Source organism: Chrysemys picta, chromosome 1 (assembly GCF_011386835.1).
Source record: "Chrysemys picta bellii isolate R12L10 chromosome 1, ASM1138683v2, whole genome shotgun sequence".
NCBI lineage: Eukaryota > Metazoa > Chordata > Testudines > Emydidae > Chrysemys > Chrysemys picta.
Window position 1 is genome coordinate 243939280 of NC_088791.1, and position 22201 is coordinate 243961480.

General features: G+C 41.1%; 1 protein-coding gene across 1 annotated transcript in view; it reads right to left on the reverse strand.

Annotated features, from left to right (window-relative positions):
- Positions 1-22201, reverse strand: part of CDC16 (cell division cycle 16) — a 68184-nt gene that overhangs the window by 17858 nt on the left and 28125 nt on the right. Inside the window, exons 12-15 of the mRNA XM_005295917.5 lie at positions 21637-21762; positions 11267-11419; positions 10439-10502; positions 9176-9237 (exon numbers count right to left, since the gene is read on the reverse strand). Coding sequence (XP_005295974.1) covers positions 9176-9237; positions 10439-10502; positions 11267-11419; positions 21637-21762 — 405 coding nt within the window. The remainder of the gene's footprint in view (positions 1-9175; positions 9238-10438; positions 10503-11266; positions 11420-21636; positions 21763-22201) is intronic.

The following is a 22201-nucleotide window of genomic DNA, read 5'->3' on the forward strand; positions in this document are numbered from 1 at the left end:
GCTTTCTGGGGGGAGGAGGGGGGCAAGGAGGCGAGGCAGGCCCCGGCTCCAGTGGCCCCGGGCCCGGCGTCCCTGGCCAAGCGCCCAGGGCCCAGCCCTGGCTCCAACGGCCCCGGCCGAGTGCCCCGGTGCCCCCGGCCCGGCCCCCGGCCCAGTAAGGGGGCAGGGGAGTTTGTGGGGGTGAGTGGATAGGGATCAGGGCAGTCAGAGGGCAGGGAACAGGGGGATTGAATAGGGGCAGGAGTCCCGGGGGAGCAGTCAGGAAGGAGCAGAGGTTGGATGGGGCGGTGGGGGACAGTCAGGGGACAGGGAACGGGGGTGGGGGTGTCAAGGAATGTTGGGTTTGGATGGGGCAGGAGTCCCGAGGGGGGGCACGACCCCCTCGAGGGGTGAGGAGGAGGGAACCGGTTGTTAAATTTTTTGGCAGCTCATCACTGGTGTGAGGTGATTTCACTGGCATCTGTCTCAGGTATGGGACAGACTCATCTGTCTCATGTTTGTCTGGGTCATGTGGATGCAATAAGAATGACCCTGGATTTGTCCTGCCTGTGATTGTGAATGACTCAGCTCAGTAGTGGGATCACAAGAAATGCATACAACATTGGCGCTTCCCATTTTATGAGGAGAGCATTGCCCAGGGAGTGGTGTCCCAATCCGGCCCGAGAGCAATATTGTGGGCACTTGATGTTCTGAGCTGTTGCAAATAGGTCTATAGTGGGGAACCCCCATAGCTCAAATATGGCTTTGAGAATTCCGGGATCCATCTTCCACTCGTGTGTTTGTTAGAAGTCTCTGCTTAGGTGGTTGGTTGTTGTGTTCTGACATCCCGGGAAATAGGATGCCGAAATCTCTATGTTGTTGTTGATGCACCAATTCCAGAGGTGTATTGCCTCCGAACATAGTGGGTACGATCATGCTCCCCCTTGGCTATTTATATAGAACATGCATGCAATATTGTCCATAAGGATCTTGATGGCATTGTTCTTGATTAAAGGGAGAAAGAGCTCGCATGCGTTTCGGACTGCCCTTAGCTCCAGTAAGTTTATGTGCAGGTTGGACTCTGCTGAAGACCAGTGGCCCTGGACCATATTGTCGCATAAATGTGCCCCCCAACCAACTAAAGAGGCATCCATCGTGACTGTCATGGCTGGAACTTTTTATTGGAAAGGGATTCCTGAGCAGATGTTCTGTGGTTGTGTCCACCATGTTAGCGAGTCTTTTACCCTGCAGGGCATCATGAGGCATCAGTTAAGAGAATGTCTGTGGGGTATAAAGACTGTTCGAAGCCAGGCCTGTAAGAAACTCATGTGGAGCCTGCAATATTTTATAACAAACGTTGTTGCCAACATGTGCCCCAACTGTTGTAAACACATTCTGGCAGACATTTGTGGGCTGTCCATCACTGTTGAAATTAGGTTGACTAGAGTGAGGAAGCGTTATTGGGGTAACATTGCTGTTGCTGTGAGACAGTCGAGGTAGGCTCCTATAAATTCCAACTGTTGGACAGGGACCAACGTGGACTTTTGTACATTTATCTGTAACTCGAAGTCCATGAACAGGGTTATTGTGGTATGCGTGGCGTTTATCACTCCTTGTGGCATTGGTGCCCTTAGGAGGCAATCGTCTAAGTATGGAAAAATCATCACTCCCTGTCTGCGGAGGTGAGTTGCAATGACTGCAAGAATCTTGGAAAAAACTCTTGGGGCAGTTGACAGGCCAAAGGGTAGCACTCTGTATTGTAAATGCTGATTCCCTAGGGTGAATCTTAGGAATTTTCTGTGTGCCAGGTGAATGGTAATATGAAAATAAGCGTCCTGGAAGTTGAGGGCTGAGAGCCAATCTCCTTTCTCTACTGCCAGAATTATTGTGGATATAGTCACCGTTTTGAAACTGCGTTCTCACAAATTTATTGACTTTTCATAAATCCAGGATGGGTCTCCACCTGCCGTTCTTTTTCTGAGTAAGAAAATAATGGGAATAAACCTCTGCCCCTGTGTTGAGATAGTATGGGTTCCACAACACCTAATTGTACGAGGTGGTTTATTTCCTGTTGTAACAGGTGCTTGTGAGAAAGTTCCCTGCAGAGGGACGGGGGAAGGGAGTGAGTAGGTGGGCTAGAAATAAAGGGGATGGAGTAGCCCTTCTGGATAATCTCCAGAACCCGTTTGTCTGTTGTCTGACAGTTCCAGACTGTCACCATATTACCCGACGGTCTCCGAACGGGCTGGGGGATCAGATCTGGTTCAAGAATCAGAGTGTGAATGTCTCGTGCCCTCGACCAGACCTTCAAAATGATTGTCTGGAGGTGGATGGTTGAGATGTCAAAGGCTGAACTTAATTCTGCCGACATCTGGTCTGTCTTTGTTTACATTTTGGTCATACTGTCTTTGGTGCTGAGAGTATGGAGCAGCCCAAAATCTCTGGTTGTAAAACCTGCCTTGTTTCTTTTTGTTTGCAGATACACAGATGCCCAGGGTTTTTAAAGTCACCCGGGAGTCCTTTAAGGTATGTAGAGACATATTGGTTTTGTCTGCAAACAATTTTTGACCCTCAAAGGGTAAGTCCTCCATGGTGGCTTGGACCAACTTTGGGAACCCGGAGAGGTGGAGCCAGGATGCCCAGTGCATGACCATGGATGTAGCGATGGACTGTGCTGCCATGTCTGCAGATTCAAGAGAGGCCTGTAGGGCCGTCCTGGCGATGAGACACCCCTCCGAGATGTTTGCCTTATAGCATTTTCTTTTGTCATCGGGTAAACTTTCAATAAATTACAAAATTTTGGTAAAGAGATTATGTGTGTACTTTGCCAGTAGGGCTGAATAATTGGCTATGCGGAAGTAGTGTGTGGCAGAGGAGTAGGCTTTCTATCCGAAGAGGTCTAGCCTTTTCTGGTCCTTATCATATGGGGTCGTTCTGGACTAGTGTTGTTTTCCCCCTTGGATTTACCGCATCAACCACCAGCGAGTTTGGTGCAGGGTGGATGAATAGAAACTCAGCCCCTTTCACTGGCACATAATATTTATTGTCAGACCTCTTATAGGAGGGAGGGGCTGTGGCGGGTGTCTGCCAGATTATTTTTGCAGGGTCCATAATGGCATCATTAATTGGCAGTGCTATCTTTGCTGTTGGGGATGCCTGGAGTATGTCTATGCGCTTGTGTTGGGTCTCTTGTAGCTCAGCTAACGAAATGTCCAGAGATTCAGCTACACTTTTGAAGAGGTCTTGAAAAGATTTGACATCATCCCCCATAGTGTGTGAGGGGGAGTGGCATCATCATTTCATCCTGTGATGAAGAGGATATGTGGGTGGGCAGCAGGGTGTCACCTTCAGGTGTGTCATCAGGCTCCTCTAGCTCTTCCTCTTGTGTCTCTGAGGGTGTTGGGACAGTTGGTGAAAGGGACAGAGTTGTTTTGGACCTCGGTGGGCTAAGGGGCCTGAGGTTCTGGGCCCTATACATTGCCCATGGATCCCAGTATGGCCAGTTGGGTGGGAAGGGTATAGGTGGCGGTGCCCATGGTTGACCATATTAGCCCCGCATGTCTGTAGATGGTTGGTGCTGAGAGGGTCCAGGTTTAGGGGAGGAGTGACGAGGAGTGTATATTACTGCCTCATCCTCTTCTTCCTCATCACTGGAGAAGGGAGGGTCTGATCCACAGGGAGTGGTTACCAGGCTCGGTCCCGGTCTCGCTGGGGTACCATCGGTACTGAGTAGGGGAATTCCAGGTGTTGAGGCCACTATCAGGTCTGCGTGCCTCATGAATTGCTGTGGAACCATAAGGCTCGGTGTCAGGGACGGCATCATGCACTGACCAGGAATTAGGGTCAAAGCTGTCGGTGCCGATGACTTGGAGATGTGCTAGATAGGTACATATCAGATGGTGACACTGTACTGCTTGGTGCCGAGGTTTTCTTGGGCTCTGTAGGTGCCAACCTGGGAGGTTTGGCTTTACTGCATGCACCTCCATTAGAGCTTTCCCCCATAGGGTCTTTAGCTCCTCAGGACATCTCAGTACGGATGTTCCCAGTGCCTCACGGTCTGGTGCTCTTGGTGCCATTGGTACCAGGGTAGATTTTTCATTTGGAGATCGCTTTCTTTTAGGTGATTCTCATTGTGGGGATGAGTCTGACCGCTTTTTGGTAGCCTTTCTAGGAGCAGGCTCCTTAGCGGCCGTTGTTGAAGTAGATCCCCTGTTGGACGCTGCCGCTGGCGACCGGACGTGTCCTGGATTCGGGATTGGAGGCTGGTCTGAAGGATTTCTCCATCATCAGGAGCTTTAATTGGAGATCCCTAGCCTTCCTTGTCCTGGCAGCCAATTTTCTGCAATGTGGACACTTTTCGGTAACGTGTGCCTCGCTGAAGCAGCTGACACATGGTGCATGTTCGTCAGAGATCGGTATGGAAAGTCTGCAAGTCAGGCAGCATTTAAAGCCAGGTGAGCCGGGAATGCCTGAGACAGCAATTCCTTTGGAGAAAGAACAGGAATAACCCCATTTTTCTTTCTTTTTTTCTTTAATCAATAGCCGAGTACCCACCAGAGAGGCAGGGGTAAAGGGAGAAATATATATATATATATATATTATTTATATATATATATAAACTGAAATATAAAATATAAGATATAAAGGGCAAAAGGCTAGGGTAGCTAACTATGACTAAGCTAACACTATTGGGAACAACTGCAAACTATTAAGCTCTCAAAAGGTAAGAGAGGGCACTGCTGTCGCTCCAACTCAAGCCAAAGGCAGTAGAGAAGGAACTGGGGGATGGTTGGCTGCGCTCCACTATGTAACCACTTGGAGCGGCACAAGATGGCTACTACAAATCTCTGATTACAAGAGCAGGACGCCAAGACACCTAAAGTGGAGCACCCACTGGGACACTCCTTGAAGAACCACCACATTTTCCCTTATACAGCATATCCCTTCACATTTAAGATTTAAAAAAATTGAAGTGTATGAAAAATCTTCATGAAAAGAGTACTCTCTGTTTAGATTTAAATCCTGTGTGTGGAAAGAACATCTTACTACTTATTAAAGATAAGCTTAATTTAAAATTGCCACATATGCATATTTGTTGCCATCCGCAAAGGCATGGGGGTGGATATAAGATGCAGTAGCTTCCTGCAGCCACCTCCCATAGAAGAGGATCCTATCTTATGTGGCAAACTACTGTAGAGGTTTAATGTTGCTTGAGGCAGCATTATCTCCCTCCCCACTTGGATACAGCTACATTAGAGATGGGAATGGCAGTGTAACTGAGCCAATCATGCTGCCACTGTTGCTTGGGGTGGGAGAGGAACTGGAAAGCTTAAGGAAGATAAGCATTTTCTGTAGATTGTCTGACATTGTTGGGGTTGTGGCAGGCATTTTATGGAAATCTTCAGGTGCTGCACAGAAAATACTATTTCTGCTACCTCCACTTTGCTTCTAATTCTGCCTTCCAGAGGCAGGCAAGAACATAGCATTTATCAAATTAGATATTTTGATGTTATGGGGAATATGAGGATTTTCAAGATATTTTAAAACCTTCAAATGAAACAAGATATAAGCAATTCTTTACTTTGCTTCTGAACATTTTAGGTATATCCCATAATTCCCTTCAAATACCAGACAGCTTTTCCTGAAATTAAAATCATCCATGAATCAAATTACACCTCTACATCGATATAATGCTGTCCTTGGGAGCCAAAAATTCTTACCGTGTTATAGGTGAAACCGCGTTATATTGAATTTGCTTTGATCCACCGGAGTGCGCCACTCCGTTTTACCGCGTTATATCCGAATTCGTGTTATATTGGGTCGCGTTATATCGAGGTAGCGGTGTATGTATTGCAATCATTCATTCAGAACCCAAGAAACATACAAAAGCACACGTGCTTACAGCTGGATGTCATTACTACAAGAATCTCAAGCTACTATAATTAAAACACAGATATCACAAATCTTAGAGGACTGTTAGATAGCATTTTCTCTATTCAGAAAAGTTACATCTGTTTTCATGGTTAACTCTGATTTCTATAATATAAAACTGTATTAAATAGCAACATGTAAAGCTGTCAGAAATGCTAGAGAATTAACAATTAAATATAAAATTTGTTCGCTGTGCAACCAAGCCTTCCACACTATACAACATTCATATCTATTCTAGCATGTAGCATTTCACTGTAGTCTGTCAATTTAATTTTAAATTAAAATGGTTTTTTGCATTAAAAATGTTTTACAGTATTTAGAAAAATGTCTTAAACACATGGACTCATGAACAAAGAATACAGTATTGGCTGCTCTAAATGTGATGTAAATATTTTTAATTTTTTTATTGTAGGAAATTTAACAAGACAAAAGTGTTATTAACTGAAACAAGGATTTTGAAAAAAACCCTCTATAATTATACTAATGATACTCCTGGGGGAATTCTGTGCTACTGCGCATGCACATATTTAATGAGCCTCGCAGATTTCTAATTTTTCGCACAGAAAAAAAGCTTCTGACAAAATGTTGCTGCAGTTCTGTCTTTTGCCCACCAGACGGCGCTGTGGTGCCAGAACAAAAGTTGCAGCGCCCCGCAGCGAGGGAAGAGAGAAAACTGCCTTGGCAGCACTTGTCAGGCCAAGTCAGGAGACAAGGGCTGTGAGGTGCTTGGGGGTGGGGTATGGGGTTCAGACAGGCTCATAAGAGCTAGTGGGGGAGGACAGACTGGGGCAGTGGCTGAATGGGAGTGGAGGCACAGGGCCACAGGGGGAGGGAGGTGCAGGGCCACATGGTGATAGGTGTGTGTGTGCAGAGCTACATACGGACAGGGGACTGGTTGGGTGAGGGCACAGAGACACATGGGGACAGGGGCAGATGTGCCTGACTGAATGGGAGAGGCTAAGGGTCAGCCAGTGTCTGCATGGGGATGCGCCCCCTCACCCCTTCAAAAAAACCTAAAACTGTTCCATACTTTTCCCACCCATACCCAACAACCCTCCAAGTTTACACCCAGGCTCCTTCTCAGCAATTTACTTCCCTCTCCCTCAGCTCCTCTGAAAAAGTGGGTATTTTACCTACGAAAGTTTATGCTGAAATAAATCTGTTAGTCTTTAAGGTGCCACCGGACTCCTCGTTGTTTCAGCTCCTCTGTTACCCCTGACTCACCCAAGCCTTTGCACTGCTTCTGAGGAGTGCAGGAAATACAGTTCTGTATTGTAGTTTAAATTAATTATTACTCAGAGTTCTTTATTAATATGCCTAGTAAGGAAACTATTTGTCAAAAAACATTTCCTGAATCTTTTTTGTTGTCTGTACTGTTACACACATACTTGCTGACAGGTATTTTGAAATAAATAACCAAAAATAATTGAAACTGGTGTGATTATATTGTGTTATTTTGACAAATAAAATATGCAGAATTTTGCAAAATTTTAAAATATTGTGTGCAGAATTTTTATTCTTTTGTTGCAGAATTTTTAATTATTTGGCACTGAATTCCTCCAGGAGTATAATGATTAGTTTCCCAGCAGCATGGCCTTTTGTTTGCTTTGGCAAAGTGGGCAGCTATTACACAGAATATACTTATTTCCAAAGGAAAATGAAGACTAATTGGCAGCTCTTGTAAACAGTGTAATTACCACTGAAGCCAAAAGCAATAGTGCAGCTTCAGAGTCTCTCTCCATTCTAATTGCTTTCACATTAATGATTCTGAAACACAATAGCTATAAACCATATGGCCAATTAAGGAATTATAGCACTGTTCATAGTTAAATATAATTTTATTTTGTTACATATTAAAATCAGATTTTAAAAATTATAGATATGAATACATTTCTGAACTGCAAACATTTTTATTAATTTAATTTTTATTAAAAATATTAGTCTGATATAATTCATTATTTAGTCTGCTACAAAGATATAATTCCCATATGTACTTTGTATTGTAACATTATTTTGTCATGGACATAACCTGAATAAAATATGGAATAGTCCTACCATCAACGAACATTTTAAAAAAATAAATATCTCTAAAAACTGGTCCGTTGCGGATGTATTGTTGAGAAAAATATGCTCAGATTTTGTTTTACAACTGTCCTTGGATTTTACATTTATTTCAAGTATTATTTTGTATCTCAGAAAAGTATTCATACCGTATATACTCGTTCATTAGCCCGTTCGTTTATAAGCCAACCCCCCCAAGATGGATAGGTAAAAATAGCAAAAACTGTATGACCCTTTCATAAGCCGACCCTATATTTCAGGGGTTGGCAAACTTTGGCTCCTGGCCCTTTAGGGTAAGCCGCTAGCAGGCCTGGACGTTCTATTTACCTGGAGTGTTTACAGGCATGGAGCCCCTCAGCTCCCAGTGGCCGCGGTTTGCCATTCCCAGCCAATGGGAGCTGCGGGAAGTAGTGCCATTTCCCACAGCTCCCATTGACTGGGAACAACAAACCGTGGCCACAGGGAGCTGAGCGTCTCCATGCCTGTGAACACTCCAGGTAAACAAAATGACAATGTATTAGATATTCAATTTAATGATTCCATAGAGTTTAGAATCATCAAATTTTGGTGTAGACCCGTTTATAATCCGACCTCCACTCTTTGATGCGTCATTTTTTTACCAAAACTATTCGGCTTATGAACGAGTATATACGGTATTTTATTTCACAGCAAATCTGTAGTAAAGCTTCTAAACATGGGTGGAAAGATGGCTGCAAACCTTGAACTTGCCATTCTCAACAGTAATTCTACAGTCCTTATGGCTTGAGTAATAAGTCACATTCTGATCCAGGAAAACAGTCTGCACAGGAAGACCCTCACATTGATGCAGCTTGTTCTGCAGAATCTGGCCATAAGCAAGGACTTCAATATTGATGCAGAAGTCAGTTAAAATGTAGATCTGAGCACAAATGATTAAAATTTTATCAACTAATAAAATAATTGTAAGACTTAAAATTTTATATAAATTATTGCATATACAGGAGGCATCCTCTGTCTGTACACCATGTCCATGTGTAAACACATTGCAAATGAATGTGCACAAACAGATTTAGGTGGCCTCATTCTGATTTACAAGACGACCCCCTTACATTGCTTTGATAGAGTAAAGTCTTATTGCAAATAAGCAATGGGTCCAAGAAGAACAAACTTTTTTCTAACATACCAGGTAAATGTAGCTTTAAAACATTTCACATTTTCCACTTACTTGAGCTTTCTGCACACATGTCCTAAGTTGTTCAATAAAGGCTCCCATTTATCAACTGTTACCTGCAAAATAATACATCCAACCTAATGATATCAACCTCACAGCTTTTAATTAAATTCCGTGTGTTCAATTACTAGAGAGAAATCAGCATGTAAATGAACAAGGCAGTTCATTCATGGAGAATGAAAACTTGAAGACAGGCATTTAAAATTCCTTTTATATTAAACAGTTAGCTACATATAATTTTATAGGTAAAATAAGCAAACATGTTGTCCAATGAAACCATTTACTTATTAAAGTGAATCTTCCTCCCCATATTAGTTATCTTTTCCAGGTTCTTCCAGCCCCCATCCCAGTTAAACAGCCTTAAAAATTGCAGTGATAACATTTATTTGGACAAGGTGGCAAACACAAAAATGATGATATCTTTACCTTACAAATTCAATGCTAGCTTTGCACTTTCAAACTTAACCCTTTACTATTTATTAGCACAGCTGGGTTCATCAACAAGCAGTGTAGAAGTGACCTTCAGTAAAACTAGATCTTGACAGAATGATTGCAAATACTAAATATCCCATTTGGCTTTATCCCTTTTCTTCCATGGTCTAAATTTATCTGCTCTGAAATAATTAGTCCATTTACTGGCCACACAATGCCAATATCTAAGCTTCCAAAATCCTTAAATTCCTTTCTGGTCACGGTGTTTAGCTTATGCTCTTAAGCATCGGAAGAAGAGCTGTAACTTTACCACAGATACCGTAACTACAAACTCTATTCTTATTCCTATGCATGTCTAAGCATTTTTTTTAAAAACTAAGATATCTGCATCAATACCTTGCTGTACTGAGTTTCATATGTGATTGGAGAATTCATATGGGATGGAGCATAGTCTAACAGTTTAGGCACACAACTGGGAGTCAGATCTGGATTCTGCTAACAGCTATGCCACAGGCATGTAGGAATACATTTTAAATCTGTTACTTTTTAATTTCAGCTGAAGGCTTGTTGTTCTAGGTATTGGAAAGGGTAAAAAGGATGTCTGATAAGCATGATGTAAAAATATGAAAACACTGGATGGCAGAACTTAATGATAATAGGCTAAGGTTTTAAGTCACAGTCTATATCATTGGGGTGGACAATGTCTCAGAACTTACTGCATTTATTCTAACAATCCAATTACATAAGGCAATATAATATGAGAATCTGCAGTTTTAATAAATAGTTCATTGACATAAAATGAAGTACCCATTAATTAAAAATTACCTCATTCCCAATAGCTTTAATTTTCTCTAAAGCATCAAGGAACCACTTTTCTGCAGTTTTCCAGCTAAAATAAAAAATAAAAAAATTGTTGGTAATTCCAGTAAAGTATCTATCACACAGTTTACATTCAAAAGTCCCTTCTTAATGACAAAGCTGAATAAGCTATGTTAGAAAGAGAGAAAAGTTATCTTTTACACTATTTATGCACAGATAAATTCATTCACATTGATTAAATGGTGAAATACAAGCAGTTGTGACAAACATCTTGCACACAAAGGTGCATGATCTTAAAGCCAAACTACAGAGCAAAAATTAAAATGGAGTACAGCCCAGAAACATGTTAAGTGTTCCCAATAACCAGGCTATGGATAACAATCAAAACCGTAACCTTATACACCTTTTAAAAATTTGTTCCCCTCTCTGGAATCATCTTGGTACTTCCCAATTTGCCAAAAACAAAGAATGCTTCATTGTATGACATTACAAATACCATTTCAATACATGGAATCTCCTGCACAAATGAATACCTCATGTGATGACTGGCTGTTCTATATGTGCCTCATTCCCAAGTATCAATTCTTTCCCGACTCAATCCTTAAAACATCAAACCAGATAAAATACCCTATTAGAAGAGAAACTAATTTGATAAGTAAGAGTTTAGGGTGAATAATAACTAACTAGAATCATAAGCAATTTCTTGTTCTGTAGCTCAAAATGGCTTATTATTAGATTATTATATAAAAACAAAATATATGCTACAACATTACATTTAGGAAAAGAATATAGATTAGTAGTACTGTCTTTCTTTATCTCCTTTTGCAAACTTACTCTCCATTTTGAAATGCAACCACTCCAACTTCATGCATAACAAAAGGATCCTCAGGTGCAATGCTTAGGGCTTGGCTGAAAAATCTTTCAGCTAATTTTGAATTGTTGGTCAAACCATATTCTAGTCCAATATAGAGCATCGGCAAATGACAGCTGTAAAAAATAAGGAAAAAAAGGAAGTTTCATATATTTGCTTGATGTAAATATTTAATAATTTGCAGAAATCTTAAAAGCATTTAATTGTATGATACTTTATAAGTATACCTATTAAAAAAAAACTTTAAATAAAAAAAAAAAAACTTAAAAAGAACAGTTACTTACCTGACAGTAACTGATTCTTTGAGATGTTCTCACATGAATCCTACTTATAGCGTTCATGTGCCCCAGGACAAGAGTTCAAAACATTCTCACTAGCAGTGTCCAGTAGGTGTTGCACATATGCCCTTTAGGTCCCAGGGCATAAAGGGGGCAGCGACAACAATCACCACTCAGTTCCTTCGCTGACCAAAATCCTCATTCATAAGACTGAACTGCAAAGATGGGTTGTGGGATGCACATGTGCAGAACATCTTGAAGAACAGTAGTTACTATTAGCTAAGTTACCTTTCTTTCTTCTTTGAGCTACTGGACATGTGGATCCCACTTATGGTGATAAGCTAGCAATCATTTTTTAAAGGAGGTGGAAGCTAAGAGTTATCTGAAAAGAGATTGCAACGGTTCTTCCAAAACGGGCATCAGATTTTGAAGTGGTGACTAACAAATGACATTTTGTAAACATATACACTGAAGACGAGGTAGCCATTCTACATATTTCCAATACTGGAACCTGACTTAAGCATGCTATTGATGTAGCTTGCACTCTGATGGAGGACTCTTCTAATATCATAAGCAGTTCTAATACAATTGGATACTCATTTTGGAAGTCTTTATGATGAAACAGTCATCCCTTTTGATTTATTACCACACAGAACAAAATGTCTTGAAGTTTTACAAAAAGATCTAGTTCTATCTAGGTAATATAACAGCAATCTTCTCAATTCTGAAGTATGTAATTTATATTCAACAGGTGAAGAATGAGGTTTTGGAAAAAAAAACTGGTGAATGAATGGATATGAAAATCTGATAGTACCTTAAGCATAAAAGATGGATGCAGTCTCATCATTACTCTAGACAGGTGAAAAAGTGTAAATGGAGGATTTATCATTAGGGCTTGTAATTCGCTTATTCTACAAGCTGATGTAATTGCCACCAGAAATGCTACCTTCAGTGATAGCAGAGAAACAGGATAATTTGAGAGATTCAAAGGGGGAGGGGAGTAGAGAGAAGAGGGCCCATAAGCAAAAAACCCACTGAACTTAAGTCCCATATTTGAGTGATCTTTCTCACAGGAAGAAAAAACGCGGACAAGCCCTTCCATAAATCTATTCACTGACTGAAGAGAGAAGATTGTACCTTCCTCTACTGGAGGATGAAATACAGATATGGAATGAAATGCTGCCAAATGAACTTCGATTGAAGCAATAATGCCAAGTGCTTTAAGGATAAGAGTTAATCTAATATTATTGGAATAGAACACTGACATGGAAATTACAGACATGAAATTACAGACTAGTCATCTTAACTTCTTACCTGGAAAGATAGTGGAGCAAATAATCAACAATCAATGTGCAAACATCTAGTTTGTAACAAGGTGATAAAACAGTCAACGTGGATTTGTCAAGAACAAATCATGTCAAACCAATCTAACAGCTTTCTTTGACAGGATAACCAACATTGTAGATATGGAGGATGTGGTATACCCTAACTTTAACAAGGCTTTTGATAGTGTTTTGCATGACCTTCTCATAAACAAACTAGGGAAATATAGCCTAGATGGAGCTACTATAAGGTGGGTGCATAACTGGTTAGAAAACTGTTCCTAGAGAGTAGTTACCAGCAGTTCACAGTGAAGCTGGAAGGGCATATCAAGTGGGGTCCCACAGGGATCAGACCTGGGTCCAGTTCTTTTGAATATCTTCATAAATAATTTAGATAATGGAATAGAGAGTACACTTATAAAGTTTGTGGGCAGTACCAAGCTGGGAGGGGTTGCAAGTGCTTTGGAGGATAGGATTAAAATTCAAAATGATCTGGACAAACTGGAGAAATGGTCTGAAATAAATAAGATGAAATTCAATAAAGGCAAATGCAAAGTACTCCACTTAGGAAGGAATAATCAGTTGCACACATACAAAATGGGAAATGACTGCCTAGGAAGGAGTACTTCAGAAAGGGATCTAGGGGTTATAGTGAATTACAAGCCCTGGCACTGTTGTAGCCAACGTTGCAAGATATTTACGTGCCAGATGCACTGAAGATTCACATGTCCCTTCATGCTTCAACCACCATTTCAGAGGACATGTATCTATACTGATGATGGGTTCTGCTAGATTACAATCCAAAGCAGTGCAGACCGACGCATGTTCATTTTCATTATCTGAGTCAGATGCCACCAGCAGAAGGTTGATTTTCTTTTCTGGTGGTTTGGGTTCTGTAATTTCCGCATTGGAGTGTTGCTCTTTTAAGACTTCTGAAAGCATGCTCCATACCTCGTCCCTCTCAGATTTTGGAAGGTACTTCAGATCTTAAACCTTGGGTCGAGCGCTGTAGCTATCTTTAGAAATCTCACATTGGTACTTTCTTTGGGTTTTGTCAAATCTGCAGTGAAAGTGTTCTTAAAAGGAACATGTGCTGCTGAGTCATCATCCGAGACCATTATAACATGAAATATGTGGCAGAATGTGGGTAAAATAGAGCAGGAGACATACAATTGTCCCCTCCAAGGAGTTTGGTCACAAATTTAATTAACACATTTTTTTAATGAGCGTCATCTGCATGGAAGCATGTCCTCTGGAATAGTGGTTGAAGCATGAAGGGACATATGAATGTTTAGCATATCTGGCACATAAATACCTTGTAATGCTAGCTACAAAAATCCCATGCGAACGCCTGTTCTCACTTTATTGTGACATTGTAAATAAGAAGTAGGCAGCAGTATCTCCTGGAAATGTAAATAAAAACTTGTTTTTCTTAGCAATTGGCTGAACAAGTGAGTGGACTTGTAGGCTCTAAAGTTTTACACTGTTTTATTTTTGAGTGCAGTTATGTAACAAAAAAAATAATCTACATTTGTAAGTTGCACTTTCACAATAAAGAGATTGTACTACAGTACTTGTATGAGGTGAATTGAAAAATACTATTTCTTGTATAATTTTTACAGTGCTAATATTTGTAATAAAAATAATATAAAGTGAGCACTATACACTTTGTATTCTGTGTTATAATTGAAATCAATATATTTGAAAATGTAGAAACATCAGAATATTTAATACATTTCAATTGGTATTCTATTGTTTAACAGTGCTATTAAAACTGCGATTAACCGCGATTAAGTTTTTTAATAGCAATTATTTTTTTAAATCGCAATTAATTTATTTGAGTTAATCGCGTGAGTTAGCTGTGATTAATCAACAGCCCTAGTAAATATTCAACCCTTGTCTGCATAGATGGGCTGCAATTACTTGTAGGCACTTTGTAACATCCACCATGCTAATGAAATTTCAAAAGGTGGTATTGAGAATTGGTAATGACCCTCCAGAGCCATAAAATGTAGACACTTTCTGTGCATGGGGTGTACTGACACATGAAAATAAGCATCCTGTAGAGGGCAACGAACCAATCTATGGGATACAGCGCAGGGATATCAGAAGTGAGAGCTACCATGCTAAATGTGGCACACTGAATGGACTTGTCGAGGTCCCAAATCTAGAATTGGATGTAAGCTGCCTCTCTTTTTTGGTATGAGGAAATAAGGAGAATTGAAACCTTTTCCAATAAACTCCTCAGTTACTAACTCTATTGCTCTTAGTTTGATCAGTTCATCTATCGCCTGACGCATGGCATGCTCATGAAAATGGTCCCTGAAAAGGGACTAAGAAGAGGGGTGGAAAGCAGGCAGGGACTGAAACTGAATGGCATAACCATCCCTTATTATTACTTGAAGGACCCATTGCAATGTGGTGATTGCTATCCAAGCCTCCAGGATATAAAATAGATGGAAACCAAAGGGTGTAGTAAAATGTTATACCTCTTTGTGATTTAGTCCAAGATCCTTGATTATTGCATCAAATTTGATGTCTGTCTGACCAACTGAGTAGTTATAGAAGGGGGTAGTGGAGCTGCCATCTTGTGATATCTAGATCTCTTTCTAGATTGTTCAGAAGAGACCTCTAGTGTTGCGAATATGAACAAAATAGATATTGAGTGTTCCTATATCTGGAGAATTAAGTTTGAGGACGAAATTGTCTCTTTTTGAAAGGATGAGCATACAAACCAAATGATCTGAGTGTGGAACTTGAGTCTGTTAATGAATGCAGACATTCATCAGTCTTGGTACTAAACAGATTCTGATCTTCGAATGGCAAATCTTCAATAGTCGCTTGCACTTCTTTTGGTAAACTTGAGGCAGATAACCATCACATTATGACAACTGTAGCAACTGAACAAGCACTTGAATCAGCAGCATCGAATGCTGCTTGAAATAGGTTTTGAAGGGCAATAAACTGCCGTTCTTCACAAGTAGCTTTAAACTCCTCTCTACACTTTGAGGGTAATTGTCCTTAAACGCTGACATTCTGTACCATTGCAGATAAGCCATGCTATCTGAATATGATTGATAATTTGCTCTCCTGATCTGTAAAGATGCTGAAGAGTACATTTTCTTTCTGAAAAGATAAAGTCTCTTGGGTTCTTTCTCCTTAGAGGCAGATTTAGTGATGAATCAATGTTCCCTTGAATTTTTTCCATCCATGTGCAGGATTAATTTCATTATGAGCACCAATATTGAGGCAATGTGTGGATGTGCACCACCAGTAGAAACAAATAACCTAGCTATAACATATATATTTTAAAAGTTACCATAGGGATAATTACTCCAGCCAGGATAAGTTAGGCATTTTAGAACTTACTACTCAAAGAATTACATTTAAGTGTTGAGAGAAATAAAAATTATGAAATGCATAGACCATTCGCACTTTGAAAGAATAAAATTACAGAGAATATATGCACATTGCAGGAAGTAACAAAAGTATGTGTTGGGAGGTAAGTGAGTGTGAGAGACACACAAAGTGTGAGTGAGAGAATGAGAGAGTGTGCATGTGTGTAAGAGACAGTGTGTGTGTGAGTGTGAGGCTATGTCTACACTACGGGGTGGGGTGGGGGGGGCGATTTAAGATGCGCAAAATTCGACCTATTGCAGCCGACTTACCCCGCTGTAGGGACGGCGGCAAAATCGACCTCTGCGGCTCCCCGTCGATGGCGCTTACTCCCACCTTCGCTGGTGGAGTAAGAGTGTCGATTCGGGGATAGATTGTCGCGTCCCAATGGGACGTGATAAATCGATCCCCGAGAGGTCGATTTCTACCTGCCGATTCAGGCGGGTAGCGTAGACCTAGCCTAAGAGACACTGTGAGAGCGACTGTGTGCGTGTGTGAAAGAGCGACAGAGTGCGTGTGTGTGCGTGTGTGTGTGTGAGTGAGAGAGAGAGAGACACTGTATGTGTGTGAGACATTGTGAAAGAGAGAGAGACGTGCTGCCCCTTTAAGTAGACTGTCACTCACCAATCTGAAGCCTGCTTGTTCAGACATAGCAGTAGCTGCCAGCAAGCTCCGTCCCACGTCCCACTCCTGAGCCCTGTCGTGTTGCCCCCGCCACTCTGTGGAGATGCGGTAGAGGGATGGGGGGAGGGGGGGGAAACCCTGCCATCAGTGCGCCCGCCCCCCGCACTGCACAGCAAGCAGCAGTGCGTGGGATGGGCACCTGAACTGCACGGCACGTGATCGACTGCTAGGCAGCCACGCAGCTTAGAGGGAACTTGGGTGATGATGGAGCCAGATGTGTATAAAAAATACTCAAATCCTTTAGATGGCACCTGATAGCCATAATCAGCACATTTTACAGTAACTAAAATGGAAGCATGGCTCAACCAAAGATCTTTTGTTGGATCCAATATTCCTTCGTTAATAGGTAGTGCAACCCTGTTTTGGGATACTGACTGTAGAATATCAAAAAGTTTATATCCTTTCTCCTGAACTGTCTCCAAAGGAACTTCTAGTGTTTTTGCCATATGCTTCAATAAGTCCTGAAAGGTTTTTAAATCATCAGCTTAGAGTGAAGGCCATTGTTATAGCGAGATGGTCAAGAAAGGAGGAGTGAAGAGACTTAAAGGACATCAAAAAATCATCAACAGACATCCATAATGAAGGGCAGATTGACGACCCTGAGGTGAAGGCTGGCTCCCCTAAGGACAACTGATTAAATCAGAACAAAGGACAGAATGACCCTCTCGGAGGTGTATTGAAATGTTTACACCAATTAAGAAGTAACCGGTCACAAATTGACACAGCAAAATCCATAGACTTCAACAGAGGAAAAAAAACCTATAAGAACAAGGTGCTTGGCCATGGGACTTTGGGTTCGCCTTGCCACACTCCAGGAGCATCGGATTGCGACCGAGAAGAGCCCAGCTCCAAACTCGTGCTCAATCTAACTGGCCATTAGATTGACTCGAGCTACAACAGACTGGTAACTATGAACATCACTGTCAGAAGAGTGAGAGAGAGAGAGAGAGAGAGAGAGTGTGTGTGTGTGTGTGTGTGTGTGTGTCATATTCTAACTGTTGTATTCTCAACAAATGCTGTGTATTTGCCTTCCTCTATAAAGATCCATTGTGCTTTGTATGAGCATAACACATATGCGTCCCTAGAATTATTTTCTTTCCATCCATGTGATTTCCTTCTTAGTGGTGGACTCCTGTCAGAGTCTGCAGAGGAGTCAGTCTTTGGATGAAGAAACTTCTAATGTAGAAGTCTTGACAGCAGACTGAAGGATTTGAGTGGGACTCAAATTCTTAATTGTACTTCTGTGCTGGTTCAAATAAATTTTCATTATAGATACGCTTGCTTCTTTTTTGAAGAGGGGATCTGTCTGGTATCAAGATCAGGAAAACCTCCAGGAGTGGTGACTCAGGTTCTGGAATGACCCTGAGGTCATTAGTTGTAAGAGGTCCCTACAGTGAGGCGCTGTAGATGCCTCTCTGCTTTGAACCTTCCTTTAGAGCTGAAACTGCTGGCTGTAATTCAAAGATGCCAATGCCGACAAGGGAAGCACTGTAGAAGTCTGTCCTCACTGTGATGCTGAGAATGACAGTGCTGCTGAAGCCGGTGCCAAAAAGGAAGAAGGCAGATGTCTGTGAATTCTTTTTCTCTTGGGATCTTTTAGATGAAGAAGCAGGTTTCTGTACCAGCTCTGTAATGCAGTGCAACATGGTAGGTCTCAGTCCCACTCTTTCCTGCACCGACAGTAATGGCTCCCTTCAACAGTTCCTCTTCTCTCTCGGCACCAGCAGTAAGGGCTCCTTTGAAGACCTCTTATTTGCTCCTGCCACCGGAGACAGGCTTTGCGCCAGGAAACTGACTTAGGGTATGTCTACCCTATCACTGCAACAGCAGCACTGCAGCTACTTTCCTGTAGACACTTCCTACATTGATGGACGGCGTTTTCCCATCGATGTAGGTAATCCCCCTCTCCAAGAGGCTGTAGTTAGGTCGACCGAAGAATCCTTCCATTGACTTCTAGTGTCTATGCCAGGGGTTAGGACGACATAACTAGTGTTCAGGGCATGAAACTTTTCACAGCCCTAGGCAACTGTGGCTAGATCAACTTAGGTATAGACCAGGCCTTTAGAGTCATTCAGTCCTCTAACAACAGGGGTCCCTGCCTCCTCTGATTGACCTTTCTGAATCTCATCTTTTTAAATGCTGCTGAATTAGCTGTCACATTTCTGGTGACAGGAGCATTGGCGAGATAAGCCAATGAAACAGAAGCCTCTGTACCAAGTTCATGCTCCGAGTCAGACATAGCTCTCATGGACTTTTCCATAAGAAAAAGCTGAACTGCCTCTCCTTTTGCGTGTGCTTCTTGAAGGACTTGCAAATTACACACTTAGCAACAATATGTTGCTCAACCAGACAGTAAAGGCACCTGTCGTAGGTGTCAGTCACAAGAACAACCCCCCTACAAAGGGACCTGTCTTGAAGCCCAGAGATTTGGGCTCTGCCATAAATTGCTTTTTTCCCCATACCTACTGCAAACAAGCTAATTTAAACAGTATAGGTAGTAGGTTAGTGCACTTGTTAAACAAATTAACTACCAACTATCAGACTAAATGCTAAGTAACAAGATTACTACAAAGGGACACTTATGTTGTTACAACTCACTGCCTAAGGCAGTTGGGGTTGCTGTGCCCTTTATGCCCTATGAGGGTGCAGCAGGGAGGCATACAGTGCGCATGGACCACTGCTACTGGACACTGCTAGTGAAAATGTTCCGAACACCTATGCTGGGGCACATGGACGCTAAATGGGATCCAAATGTGCAGTAACTCAAGGAAGAATATGTATTATGTAACACTACATGAAATAGATTCCAAATGAAGTACTAATCTGAAGAGTACCTTAAAGGGAAAATATTTAGTAAGAAGTTAATTCTAATGTTTACTAGTATTTTAGCCTAGACATGTGTATTTCCCTTTCCTATCCCCAAGTTAATTCTGAGTTTAATCCAGTTCTGCTTCTTCACCTATAAACTGAAAAGAAAGATAACTGGACTTTAATGATACGCTAGGTAGTAACACTATCTAAACTTTTAAACTGTAAGCAATAATTAAATACAAATGAAGAATTCAACAAGCAGAAGCATAATGGAACACTACTTATAATCTTTTTCCTCCCTTGTTTTCAACATAAGAACGGCCATATTGGGTCAAACCAAATGTCCATCTAGCCCAGGATCCTGTCTTACGCCAGTGGCCAATGCCAGGTGCCCCAGAGGGAATGAACAGAAAAGGTATTCATCAAGTGATCCATCCCTTGTCGCCCATTCCCAGCTTCTGGCAAACAGAGGCTAAGGAAACCATCCCTCCACATCCTGGCTAATAGCCACTGATGGACCCTATCCTCCATGAATTTATCTAGTTCTTTTTTGATCCCTGTTATGGTCTTGGCCTTCACCACATCCTATGGCAAGGAATTCCACAGGTTGACTGCATTGTGTGAAAAAACACTTTCTTTTGTTTTAAACCTGCTGTCTATTAATTTCATTTGGTGACCCCTAGTTCTTGCATTATGAGGAGTATAAAACACTTCCTTATTTACTTTCTCCACACCAGTCATGATTTTATAGACCTCTATCATATCCCCCTTTAGCCGTCTCTTTTCCAGACTGAAAAGTCCCAGTCTTTTTAATCTCTCCTCATATGGAAGCCGTTCCTTACCCCTAATAATTTTTGTTGCCCTTTTCTGAACCTTTTCCAATTCCAATATATTTTTTTTGAGATGGGGCGACCACATCTGCACACAGTATTCAAGATGTGGGCATACCATGGATTTAGAGAGAGGCAATATTATATTTTCTGTCTTATTATCTATCCCTTTCTTAATGATTCCCAACATTTGTTAGCTGTTTTCACTGCCGCTGCACATTGAGTGGATGTTTTCAGAGAATTATCCATAATGACTCCAAGAACTCTTTCTTGAGTGATAACAGCTAATTTAGACCCCATCATTTTATATTTATAGTTGGGATTACGTTTTCTAATGTGCATTACTTTGCATTTATCAGCATTGAATTTCATCTGCCATTTTGTTGCCCAGTCACCCAGTTTTGTGAGGTCCTTTTGTAATTCTTCACAGTCTGCTTTGGACATAACTATCTTGAGTAGTTTTGTATCATCCTCAAATTTTGTCACCTCACTGTTTACCCCTTTTTCCAGATCATTTATGAATATGTTGAACAGTACTGGTCCCAGTACAGACCCCTGGGGGACACTACTATTTACCTCTCCCCATTCTGAAAACTGACCATTTATTCATACTATTTGTTTCCTATCTTTTTACCAGTTACTGATCCATGATAGGACCTTCCCTCTTATCCTATGACAGCTTACTTTGCTTAAGAGCCTTTGGTGAAGGACCTTGTCAAAGGCTTTCTGAAAATCTAAGTACATTGTATCTACTGGATCACGCATGTCCATATGCTTGTTGACTCCCTCAACGAATTCTAGTAGATTGATGAGGCATGATTTCCCTTTACAAAAACCATGTCAACTCTTCCCCAACAAATCATATTCATCTAAGTGTCTGATAATTCTGTTCTTTACTGTAGTTTCAACTAGTTTGCCTGGTACTGAAGTTTCCATTTGAGTTATTGTCTTAAGTATATTTTTATCAATGAAAAAAATATATATAAAATGGCATAGTCTACGTTTGACATACCCTTTCATCAGCTGTGCTGCTGTGAAGTAAGCAGCCATTGCTTGGTCATGTTCACTCTCAACTGCAAATGAATGTCCATATGCTATCCAAGCTGGTCCATAGGTTCTCTCAAGTGTAGTGGCTTTGCTAAAAAACACACACACACACACACACAAAATCAGACCAACACATTATAACTACATCTGAAATTCATTATATTCCTCTTATTGGAACACTTAAGCAGTAAGCCTGCTGAAGTATAAATAGTCTGTGTACTCATGTATATATTTAATAAATTTGTAGTAAACTAATGAGTGTTTAATAAAGAACTTTGTCTCTAAACGATTATCATACTGGTGAAAGCTTATCTTTTGACACACATTATTTGACATTTAAGAGAATGTATTATTCTCATTTTCTAAACTGATTTTAGCAAATTTCTAAACTATATTATTTAGATAGTGTTGTTAAGTGTGCATAGTGAAACACCAAAGGTAAATTGAGGAACTAAATCCTTACTGCAAGGAACTAAATTTAATGGTGTGAATGCATGCAAAAGAGGTATATGGTTTTTATATCTACACGT